The sequence below is a fragment of the Sinocyclocheilus anshuiensis genome, unplaced genomic scaffold (genome assembly GCF_001515605.1).
Source record: "Sinocyclocheilus anshuiensis isolate Anshui unplaced genomic scaffold, SAMN03320099.WGS_v1.1 scaffold330, whole genome shotgun sequence".
NCBI lineage: Eukaryota > Metazoa > Chordata > Actinopteri > Cypriniformes > Cyprinidae > Sinocyclocheilus > Sinocyclocheilus anshuiensis.
In genome coordinates, this window is record NW_015547689.1 from 2405227 (window position 1) to 2417585 (window position 12359).

Here is a 12359-nt window from a genome sequence, read left to right on the forward strand (position 1 = left end):
ATTACACTATATTTTCTAATATGTTAATCCTCTGAATACTTACCGTCCTCTTTAGTGGACAACTCAGTAATTTTACTCCAGTTGCCCCATTCGTAGAAGTGCTCATAAGACCCACATCTTACTCGAGCTGTGTATTTAGCAAAAGGCTGCAGATTTACAAGTACAAGTGACGAAAGTCCCTTTCCACTGAAGGTTTTCTTTGTGAAAGATGAAAATGTGTGGACATTTGTGAGAGTGCATGTACAGGCCTTGTAAGTCAAACAGTGGAAAGATAAAAATAGAATGCTTATCAATTTTCATGCAAGATCAAATCTGATGACACCAACATTGTAAATGCTTCCGTTGAGCTTCACTTGACAAATCATTGGAAACCAAGTATAATTGTTCTCATTCCAACTCCACCGAAGAGTGACTTCTCTTGCATAAGCAGCATGAGATATTTTAATGGGTGCCCTCATCCATACTGTGCAAGAAGAAAACAGAAGATTAAATTCACAGTTAAATGTTGAGGCCATGCAGTATTTTAAGAGATAATACAACTATATTAAAATAAGTTTTACCTCGGTGTGTGGGGTCAGCTGTATCTGTGAGAGTCTTCACACCAAGGGGATTTTTGGCAATCAGGGTCCAGTTTGTCACCTGCGGTTTCATCGCATGTAGGACACATTGACCAAATTTACAATCTCTGACAAAAGCAAAACAATTAGCATCAGAGAATTGAATTCAGTATGATGAGAGCAACCATGCATAATTCACACTGTACATTAAGATGGATATATTCAGCAATGTGGATACCTTCCATTAAGTTTGTAGTTTGTCTCTCTTTTAACATACAGATGGGTTTTTCTGCCTCTTTCCCAGTGACATTCCACAGAGCTGAGATCCCGTGTTATACATGTAAGATTCTGGTCATCTGGGGGATCTGTAGCATCCAGTGAAGTTAAACTCAAATTAACATTTGGTATACACAGTTCAAAGTTTTTTTTTTTTTTAATTAATACTTTTATTCAGCAAGGATTCATTACATTAATCAAAGGTTTAAATTGCAATAATATTTCACAATATTACTGTTTTGCTGTATTTTTGATTCAATTATTGTAGCTGTGGTAAGCATAAGAGACTTAAAAATTACAAATCTGACCCCAAACTTTTGAACGAGGCTTTATGAGTATTAGTCCATGTTTACTAATTCTAACTAATGAACTGGTAAGCAAGGTATAATGTTATAATTTTTTTCATAAATGAATGCAAGGAATAGAGTAATTGTTACTGGGGGTTTTCTATCTTCCAGCCTCCACAGAAAATACCACACTTTTGCCAACTCATCCAAGTGGCTTCATCGTTAAAATGGTGGGAATTTCCCACATGTGGCCAAAATCCAATATGTGGGCAAAATATTTAAAAAGCTCTGACTAATCCTCACCAAATGGAAAATGAAGTCCAGCTGCTTAAGATTTAACTTACAGTAAAACATTTCAAAACTGACGGGTTTAAAAAAATAACAATTCCTTGTAAACAGGATGAGCGTAGACTTACAGCCAATAAATACTGAAGCGCCAGTATGGAATACTGAAGAGCTTCCTTTAACATCACATTGTATGTCTGAAGTGGATTCAGAAGGCCTATCAAAGTGAACTGGTTCTTCTGTGATGTATGTCCTTTTGCTGATTGGACTTAGAAATGGAACCAATGGAACATTGGAATCTGTCTCCATGATGCAACAGAACGTGATGTTACTCCCAACCATGAAAACTTGATCGTGAGGAAAGACAGTTGTTGTTGTAGCATTTAGATCTTGTCCTGTTATTTTATAGGCAAAACAGTTAAGTTATTGTTCAGTTGTCCTGCTCTTTTGCATAACACATGCATAAAGTGTAACAACAACCTGTGGCTACAAACCGTTGTACGTATATAATGGTGTCCATTCACCAATGTAATGCTGATCTCGATGCCTAAGTCTGACCGAATGGGAAGTGCACTGCAACGGTATAGGTGAGGTCCATTTCCAATGATAAAAGGTTGTTTTGTTTGGCATCACATGTATAGTTTCCTAAAACAGTTATTTCTCATTGAAAAAAAATGACCGTATGCATACATTTCCATTGCTTTTGTAAAAAATCACACTTACATAGTGAACTGTCTTCATCTCTTCAGTATGAAGGACCTCTATGTCATAGCTGATTTTCTCGAATTCATAATTTTCAGCAAACTCATCTCTCCATGCAACATTCAACACCCATGCACCATTATTAGATGTGTCCGTTTCCTCTGCATACACTTTCACCTCTTTTATAGGAACTGGGTGCCCTGTTCATACATATTATAAATGTATACATATTATTCAAAAAATGAACATTTTCTGAAAATGCACTCATCATCAGGCCATCCAAGATGTAGATGTGTTTGTTTCTTTCGTAAGAAACAAATCCATCATTAAGACATTTTAACTTTAAACCGCTCTGGCCAATAATCCATAATACCGTAATACATAATAACGCTTTTTCCAGTGAAAAAGTCCATCCCCTGCTGTCCTCTCACATCTAAATCCAGTGACGCATGTTTTTAGAAATGTTTTGAATTGTTTTCACTTTTAAACAGTGCTTAATCTGTGCATATTTCTCTCCTGATTCAGACGAGATTACTTTTTCCACTGGAGAAAGCAATATTATAGAAGACTCATTTGAAGACGTGGTGGATTTATTACAAACACGCAGCTTTTCGCTACACAAGAAGTTAATTGATGGACTGGAGTCGTGTGGATTACTTGGGCATTATTGTGATGTTTTTATCAGCTGTTTGGACTCTCGTTCTGACGGCACCCATTCACTGCAGAGGATCCATTGGTGAGCAAGTGATGTAATGCTAAATTTCTCCAAATCCGTTCTAATGAAGAAACAAAATCATCAAAATCTTGGATGCCCTGAGGGTAAAATTTTTTAGCAAATGTTAATTTTTTGTTGAACTATCTCTTTAAAAGTTTCACAAGTTAAATGCGTTCAAGACTCACCATCCTGTTTTGTTAGGCCAATCAGTGAAAAAAGCAGAGCACACAAAAGCCAGACTGACATGATTGATCTCAGAAGATTCTGGACAAGAAATGGCTCACAAGTGTCTCCATTAGCAATTAGATCTGATAAGGAAACAAAATGGTTCTAATCAATTAAGCATGGCTGAATAGCATCTTCTAATAAGGTATAAAAGTAGAAATAAGTTATCTTTCTTCCCTAATGGGTTTTAATTTACAGGACATGGGGATAGTAAAGTGGAAGGAGAGAGAGAAAATGGAATCATCAGGACATGATTCAACACAAACTCAAATTGCATTACCTTGAGTATGTGCAGTATCTACTGCACCACAGCCCAACCTGTTTCTTAAAAAAAAAATAAAAACTAGATTATTTTGTTGATTTTTATTATTTGGACAGTAACCCTTCAACTCATTTGTGATTCAGGTATACAAATAGTACAACTTTTCTTGTTCTGATGGAGAAACTCTAAACCCTCTATTCATGTTGACGTGAAGTATGAAAAGACTTTCAAAAAATGAAATGTTTTGCTCATAAGACCAGAAATGGATTATGAACAATAAATAAAAATCAAATCAAACATAATTCATTAGGCCATTACGAAGCAGCAATTCCGATTATTGGTGCATTACTACTGGAAAATTAGAGGCTTAAAGTCTGTTGTAGATAAGACTATCATCATTTATGATCTGCAGCTATGAAAATGAGTAAACAGTAAACACACCACAGATGGTGACTGAACAGACTTCTAAACAATAGCACATCCAATACATCAAATATTAATCCATTACATGTTTAACCGAGAGTTAAATTATGACTAATATTGACATTATTGTTTTTCCAATCACAACACACCAGAAACATGAAGTGCAATCATTTTAGAGATCACTTAATATGACTGAACACCATGGATGACTGTGAATTTTGTAAATCCTTTATATATTTTGCTTTCTCATCTGGATTTCACATACCATATGTACACCATGTGTGTTTGTTTGTTTATTTTGCAACATAATATACATGGTTTAATTTTTGTACTCTGTTGAGAGTTCAATTGTTCAGAACATCTCTTCAGTTGCTACATGGCCCAAGAGTTGATATTTTTGGTATAAAAAGATCCATATTACTCATAGGACTTGCAAAGTAATCATTCTTTACATATGATGTCAGGACCATGGGCCTGCTTTTTTATTTAAAAAGGAAATATTTTACAAAACGTATTTTACAAACAATTAATAACTGATTTCACTAAAAACGGAACCAGTGTGTTATATAAAAATATACCTAATCTAATAAAATAGAATTAATCGAATAAGTGAGGTAAAGACTCTCCTTATGAACCGTAATAGTTAGTTAACATATATATAGTTACATATAGTTAGTCATATAGGTTAATTGATTCGTGTCATTAGAACATAAACATTACACAAAGCCTTTCTTGAGAAGTTAAAAGAATTACGAGAAGAAGAAGAAAACACCCACCTGCTTAAAGTGTTCGCAGGTTTCCTTAAATTATTTTCGCCCAGAGCTAAACATGTTAAACTTATCAGAGCCGCGTCTTGGAAAACAACTAAATTCACTCGTACACGAGCAGAAGTGTGAGAACGTGTAGTGGGAGGATCTCAGTGGAAGGGTGGGTGCGAGGAGTTACTAGAGTCCCTTTGGAAAGGGAATCAAGAATAACAAGTTTATTAACCGCTGCGTGTTCTAATGGCAGCACATTAAAACGATTCCCCAACGCCATCTCGAAGATTTTAGGCTAATATCGATATTTTCCTGCGTACAGTAGCCTACTCAGTACAAGATGAGAACTCAGTAGGCCTACGTTAAGTAGGAAGGAATGTGGATTACAGGTCTATTTCACACCGTCAACGCTGACTGGAGAAATCAGTATGGATCTACAGAAGGTAAACTGTTATTAGAGATGAGAATACTACAGTCATATTAGTACATAAAAGCATTATCGTATCGGACAAAATATGCACAAAAAACAAACAAAAAAAAACACTGTTTTGTATCCACTGACTGACTGTTCTGTGGAAAGCCTTTCTCTGGGATTCTTGCGAGCGCAGCTGGCCTGGGCTGAGCATAAGGACTTTCTGATTTGGAAAAAAAAAAACCACCAAGCATCTGCGAGAAACACCAAACAACAATGAAACACTTGAGAAATGTGTCAAGGAAATTGAGGTTTATTTTATCACGTACGCATCCCTTTCATTAGATTCTCAAGGCCCATAGCCCCCCTCCGCTCCCCTCAAAACACATTAAATTATGCAAGAAAGCCCATAATTAAAGAAACATTATCAGTATGTACAACAGTTTTAGATGTTTTTCCCTTCAGGAAAATATAAATAACACTTATTGCATCAGTCTGCAATTTCATTATTAAATGGTGCTTACATTTCATAGTGCTCTGCAAAATCATGAGTGCACTTAAAAGGAAAAAAAAATAACTTAAAGCCAAGGTGCAGTTAGTTTTAGTTGTACAATGAACAAATAGGCTATACATTTAAAATATATGCATTTCCTTTACACTCTTAGCATTAATGGTGATGGAGAAAACAACCCTTTTAAAATGCTTGGAACTTGTTTCACAAATACAGTTAACTGCAATAATTGGCGTTTGTTATCATTTCAAAGGTTTTAAAAACACCAGTACATTTTTGTTATCAATTCAAAAATTCTTTTCAAAACAATTTGACAATGGCTTCCGGTCATGGGCTGCACATAAGCCCTAGTGAAAACATGAGGCAAAAAAATAATAAACCATGATTTAACACTGTGGAAAAAGACCCACAAATAACCATCTGACATTCTGGGATATTTTCAGCACACCCTCTGATACTAATGACTTTGCGGAAATTATTTATCTAAGAACACTTCCGAAAATATTAGGGGCAGATTCCAGATTTATTTTGTTCAAAAAGAATATTTCATAAGTGTCTTAATTACTGTTCAATGTCCAGTCAATATATAATAATAATAATAAAAAAGACTGCATCAAATGTATGTACCACTCCATACTATCTGTTGCTCTTGGACAGTTCCCATATTTCTTTTTTCTATCCATTATACTGCAGAAAGGGGTTAGAATGCACATGCACTTAAAAGTTTCCCCAGAAGCCTAAAAGGAAATACTGTAACGACTACTAGTATTATTGCTGGCCATATTAGACTCAGTTTTTACAATAGAAAAAATAATGGAAGTTGAAACCTGATACTTAATTCAAAAGCCAAGGTAGGCAAAGGCAGATTTAGTAGTTTCTATAATAAATAACACAAGAAAAAAAGAGCAAATTCATTAATTCTAATAGGTTAAAGCTAATACAAATAAGGCAAAATAATTAAAGCTGCCTAAATAACATAAATGGTCCAGCCAAGAAAATGTTTGAAGAAGTGATTGTCCTATCTTCAATAAGTCATTTGTACATACAGAATTAACAGGCACATTGCATAGAATTAATTCAAATATGAACCTCAATTTTATACTTACAAAGTGGGATCTAACCATTTTTGGTCATGTTTTTTTTTTATTCAATGTTAAACTAGATTCATCCTAACCCTGAAGACATTTTGTTATCTTATTAAACCAAAATGTGTATGCGCAATACTGAGAATTGATGTTATAAAAATTGATAATGATAAAGCATAGTAGTAGTTTATGAATGACATGCAGTTGAATTTGAGCAGAACATGTCATATATTAAGGATCAGTCTTAATCATGTCTTGTCAGTTTAACCTTAATTTTTGACCCAATATGTTTTTGCCCGTTCAAAATCTCCTGACCACATTCAGGTTAAAAAGCATTATTAGTACAAAGGTATTTCTCATATACAAATATTGTGAAATATGTTTGGCGAATTTTGGTTTTATTAATGCTTCAATAATTAATGATTTTCTCTACAGAAAGAGAACATTCTGGGTGCAGTATTTCTATTATTAATTCAAAATCACTAAAATGACTTAAAACAGAGAAGAGAAAAACTGCAAAATAGCAGTAGTGAAATGCACTTTAACTTCCTCTTTTGAAGCCCATTTTCTATACATTTACTGTCAAGATATAAATAATACACAGCCAGTTTTATCTTGGCTAATGGGCTAAAATAAAGTCAAAGAGACAGAGAGGAGCTGCTTGGACCAATAAATAAGTGAATAAATAAATAAATATCTTACTGATTCAAATGTCAGATTTTTTTTGGATGATTTTTCACAAGTCAGTTAACAAAGTTACACAATAATACAATACAGTGGCTATTGCATGATTGTGTAACACCACCATCAAATACATGTGCATACATTTACTCAGGGATTGCTATGTGCTTCAAGAATAAAAATCAGGTACAAAAGGGAAAGAAAAACTGTCAGTTGCTGATTATTACTCTTACTTAATGATGATTGTCTTACAAGTGTCTTACAAGTGTTTGCGAAAGCCATTTCATACTTAAACAACCAGAATTACTAATAGACAAATCCAAAGAAAACAGCTGGAATGTTGTAGTGTTGAGGGATCCGCTCAGGGAAAAAAAATAATGCTTTTGTTACGTGCAATCATACGCCCAGGCCCTTAAAAAAGGACAATATTGATTGAACGGAAATGACAGAAGTTAATAAACTCCCTAGAGACTCTTGACTGATTTTGCTCGCTTGCATTTGAAATACAGTTTGCATTGACTCAGTTCAAATATATGCATGTTTCACTTTCCGTTCAATGCTTTACAGTTCATAACTGTCATTTACAAGGATAATTTGGTTACGACATCCACTGTAGATGTCTACAGAGCATCTGTGTAAAGTATACTTGTTCAGGTAAAAAGAGTTTGTTCTCTTAACGTACCGCTTTTTCCCTCTCTGTGGAAACATTCCAGGTGACTCTCTCAATCCACTTATGTCTGTCCCATAGCCCTAGTCTCTTATTGCGTATTCATCTTAGTTGCATGGTCAGGCCAAGAAAAAGATTGACAACATGCTGCATAGGGGAAGAGAATAGTCTGGAAAAACGCCTAGAGGATCACGGCTCTGATGGAAGATCTATTGTGGTAGACTTCTTGGGCACTGTCAGAATCTCAGCCTCCTCGTACATCTACAAATAAGAAGATTACGACATGAATGCTTAGTAATGTAAAAGTGTTAAAAGCAATCATTATTTTGCAATTCTGTTCATTTATACTAGTGGCATAGAAATTAAAACTTATAACCTAGTTTAATTCCAGAACTGAAAAACAATTTGTGAGGGACATCATCAATAAAACTGGAAACTTGTAAACTAAATTGTAAAAACCCAGTTTAGCTGCAGAAAAACAGGTCTGTTGGACTGTTTGGGCTAATGTGAGAAAAGTTTCGCATTACCGGAATGAACTGAACATCTTGAAAGAGCTCCTGAATGAAGCGTCGTGAAGCCAGTCTGAACATGCAGTGAGCCAGCAAGTATGAAACTTCGGAATACAGGCAGATGTCATCAAATGCATAAGGAAACTTTTCCTTGATTCTGCAAGGTAACAAGTTACAATGAAAGAAAACAGAGAAGAAAAAAAATCCTCTCTCTACTAGGCTTTACTCTTCCCTTCATTTTCCACAAGAAAAATCTCACTTTATACTGCCTCATTAAAATGATCAAAAGGATCAAATCAAAATAATGTTCAGCCAAAAAGTCTTCCCAGTTACAGCAATATTTAGTGAAACCTCTGTTAAAAATGAATTTGGAAAGCATTTGTTGAATTGATATCAAATTGAATTATTTAATTACGTGAGGAGTCCAGTTTCATTCCCTTTTGTCCCCACTGAGGAGCTCAGGTTGATGACCAGCCGAAGCACCTCCTTCCTCAGAAGAACACGGCACGCTGGAGCATCCTCAGGTATATTTTTCACCCCTGGCAGAAAGACAGCATACACAGGCATACAATTATCAATTCACCTGTACAAAACAAAATGCTTGAGAATTGCCTGAATTTTCCAACCGGATTTTTGCCAGCTTGAAGAATTCCTCACCAAGAACAAGCTCGGTGCTGCGTGTGCTGCCACCAGAGCCCTGAGAGACAGCATCGCTGCAGCCAGACACTCCTGAGTACTTAGACTGAGGCATGACTTCCAGGTTGTGTAAGGACTGATTGCACCACTCTGAGAATGGAGCATCGGGATAGTCTAAAACAGGGTTGAGGGTGTATAAGAACATGAGGGAACACAAATTACCTAATGGCTGCGTTTACACTTGGCATTAACATGCGATCAGATCTGATCAAGCAGATCGGATCATCAGTCAATCAGGACTCGGCGTGTTTACACTTGGCAACATCAAGTGACTTCTCTATCCGGATAACTGATTGGAACTCTCTTTCCCACCCGCGCAATAGTCAAATAAGTCTTACACCGTGTAGCCGAAGCACCTCCTTCCTCAGAAGAACACGGCACGCTGGAGCATCCTCAGGTATATTTTTCACCCCTGGCAGAAAGACAGCATACACAGGCATACAATTATCAATTCACCTGTACAAAACAAAATGCTTGAGAATTGCCTGAATTTTCCAACCGGATTTTTGCCAGCTTGAAGAATTCCTCACCAAGAACAAGCTCGGTGCTGCGTGTGCTGCCACCAGAGCCCTGAGAGACAGCATCGCTGCAGCCAGACACTCCTGAGTACTTAGACTGAGGCATGACTTCCAGGTTGTGTAAGGACTGATTGCACCACTCTGAGAATGGAGCATCGGGATAGTCTAAAACAGGGTTGAGGGTGTATAAGAACATGAGGGAACACAAATTACCTAATGGCTGCGTTTACACTTGGCATTAACATGCGATCAGATCTGATCAAGCAGATCGGATCATCAGTCAATCAGGACTCGGCGTGTTTACACTTGGCAACATCAAGTGACTTCTCTATCCGGATAACTGATTGGAACTCTCTTTCCCACCCGCGCAATAGTCAAATAAGTCTTACACCGTGTCTACACCGGACGCAAGTGGCGCAGCAAAATAGTATAGAACCCATTATAATCAGTGATGCTGTCTACACTGGATGTGGGGGGGGGCGCGACACAACAAATAACCGACAGTAAACTGTTGCCTCGTCCTATTTCTGACATACTGACACAAAGTTCAAATAATTTGCAACGGTCGCTTTGTCACGTTCAGTGTAGAAAGCCTCACGCTGTTGCGCGGCAACTCTCATGTCTGGTGTAGGCACGGTGTTAAGTGTTTGAGTCTCAGTAGCGCTCCACGGCCTGGTGTCCTCCATTTTTCTTCTGACAGTTCGGGAGAGATTGGATGGGGTTTTACGTGACGTCAACCTGCGAATGCAGACACGATGGCTGGATTGTGTTTACATTACATTACATTCACATTCTGGATCCAGAACACCTGAGAAGAGATGATGCCAACCCCTCAGAGGACCTCAGATGATGTCAACCCTGAAACAACATACAGAACTACCAAATTTTGCTATAAGTTTGATTGAAACATAATAATTGCTGTTAATAGTGTTCATAGTCTGTTTTGATTTGTCTTTAATTGATTTTTCCGTACATTTCTGCCATATGTACATTTACTGACATAGTAACCACTGATAAGCTACTACTAAATATATTGTAGAAACATATATTGTACAGCTTCTTTGCAACGATTTGTATTGTGAAAAGCGCTATACAAATAAACTTGAATTTAATTGAATTACTCTGAGATCCAATCACAATGCATCCTCGACTACTTCTGGACCAGGACACGCTGATCAGATAACATTCCGATCAGAAGTGCATTTACACTTGTCTTTTCAATGTGTATGTGGACAACATCCGGATACAGGTCGCATGTTAATGCAAAGTGTAAACGCAGCCAATGATATTGGGTAACTAGATGACCATGATTGAAGTAAAATATTGCATAAGTTCTCACAGGATTTTATGGACATCTGGTCAAAGTGATGTCACCTTTTTCCAATATTCATCTGGATAAACGTGCAGCTTACCTGTGCGGCTTTGTGTGGGAGTGCTTAAATTGCAGCCAAGCACGTAGAGCCCTGCACAGTAAAGGCAGTTCTCCTCGTTGTGCTCCTGCAGACCGGTCTCCTCTGCACCAAGCAGCTGGTGCTGGTCTGAACGGCTCACCGCAATCAGCTCCGTGATACTAAGTTGAGATCGCAGAACAGAATGCCTGGATCCTTCACTGGAACCTGAGAAAAGAGCAGCATTCAGTTACTGAAGCAGTAGTGAGGCACTAATGCTATGGGAATAGTAACTGATTAAACAATGTAACCATTCCTGTCTTTACCATCTGCATCTCCTGAGAAGAATTTTGCTGATCGGTCTTCTGACGGTGGACTTGTCCTCTTCTGGAAGTACGGTATGTCTTTAATCTAGGTAGAAACCAAATACAAGAAAGTCAAGTTCCAGACAAATTTAGAAAGTATTTTTGTAATGCCTGTTTACACTTGGCATTGACATCCTTTTTGGATAATCCTATCCCAAGTGGACACCTTTCGGAAGTGGCCACACACTTTGACTTTGCAGACCACTCCTTGAGACAGTTTGTTCAAGATGTATTTAATTGCATGGTAACATCATGTGTAAAGAGCAATCTGCCCTGATAGACAGACTGGGATCAGATCACCAGAGATGGATGTTAGTACCAGGTATAAACAGGATCATAGAGTAGTTAGTAACCTGGAACATGCTGTTGATGTTCATTGGCAGTGCAAGGCCAATGTAGTCATCTGAGTTGCCATATGTGGCACTGGACACCATGGAACGCACTGAGGAGGAGCGCTGCAGGGAGGTCTGACTGATAGGGCTCAGAAGATCCTCCTTATCCAGAGATGCAAAACTCAAAGCCTTGAGAAACCTGTACTCATACAGAAGGGAAAAGATCAGAGAGAAGCGTTTGGAAGGAGGACAACATTGGGAGAGAGAAAATGGTAAGAAAGGAGGTTTGGACATTTTGGAAACTACTTATGATGATACTGCATTACTATAGTCTTGCTAGCAGATGATTGGTAGGTTTGTCAATTTGGGAACAGGCTGGTGAAGCTTATTTACACTTCAGAAAGAGCAGCTGTTTTCCATTAGCTGCATCATGCAAGTTCTGAAGGTCAAAAACTTCTACATGCTTCTTGGATCAAATGCGGGAATGCGGCTATTGAGGGAATCGGTTTCAGAACGTTTACATCAGAAAACTACTTGAAGGAATTCTGTGGCAAAGGAGACAGGGCGTAGGTTAGAAAGTCTTTTTAGAACTACATACAATCAATGAGGAATGAGGAGAGTTTACTTTGTCCTACTGTGGGGAGGTAATTTCAAGGGCTCAGGAGTCATGGTTGAAGAGAATCAGGTTAAGATATAGGCTATGGG

General features: G+C 37.5%; 2 protein-coding genes and 1 long non-coding RNA gene across 4 annotated transcripts in view; all 3 read right to left on the minus strand.

The window, feature by feature from the left end:
- LOC107703560 (leukemia inhibitory factor receptor-like) overlaps window positions 1–4650 on the minus strand; it is an 8658-nt gene extending 4008 nt beyond the window's left edge. Inside the window, exons 1-10 of one of the 2 annotated variants that reach the window (XM_016506239.1) lie at window positions 4509–4650; window positions 3328–3371; window positions 3008–3130; window positions 2129–2307; window positions 1930–2050; window positions 1537–1800; window positions 796–922; window positions 561–685; window positions 327–463; window positions 44–197 (exon numbers count right to left, since the gene is read on the minus strand). In XM_016506239.1, the coding sequence (XP_016361725.1) occupies window positions 44–197; window positions 327–463; window positions 561–685; window positions 796–922; window positions 1537–1800; window positions 1930–2050; window positions 2129–2307; window positions 3008–3068 (1168 nt within the window). In that variant the 5' untranslated portion in view covers window positions 3069–3130; window positions 3328–3371; window positions 4509–4650. Of the gene's footprint in view, window positions 1–43; window positions 198–326; window positions 464–560; window positions 686–795; window positions 923–1536; window positions 1801–1899; window positions 2051–2128; window positions 2308–3007; window positions 3131–3327; window positions 3372–4508 lie in introns of both variants that reach the window. The other variant, XM_016506238.1, reaches the window with a different exon arrangement.
- A 549-nt stretch (window positions 4651–5199) lies between these two features.
- LOC107703562 (uncharacterized) lies at window positions 5200–6205 on the minus strand. Its single transcript, XR_001635842.1, has 2 exons — window positions 5562–6205; window positions 5200–5421 (listed from the first exon to the last, which is right to left on the minus strand). It is a non-coding gene; the product is annotated as an uncharacterized LOC107703562 (long non-coding RNA).
- Window positions 6206–6547: 342 nt separating this feature from the next.
- Window positions 6548–12359, minus strand: part of LOC107703559 (rapamycin-insensitive companion of mTOR-like) — a 26149-nt gene continuing 20337 nt past the window's right edge. The window contains exons 33-39 of the mRNA XM_016506237.1: window positions 11676–11853; window positions 11284–11368; window positions 10982–11185; window positions 9582–9734; window positions 8771–8894; window positions 8374–8512; window positions 6548–8107 (exon numbers count right to left, since the gene is read on the minus strand). Coding sequence (XP_016361723.1) covers window positions 8036–8107; window positions 8374–8512; window positions 8771–8894; window positions 9582–9734; window positions 10982–11185; window positions 11284–11368; window positions 11676–11853 — 955 coding nt within the window. The 3' untranslated portion in view covers window positions 6548–8035. The remainder of the gene's footprint in view (window positions 8108–8373; window positions 8513–8770; window positions 8895–9581; window positions 9735–10981; window positions 11186–11283; window positions 11369–11675; window positions 11854–12359) is intronic.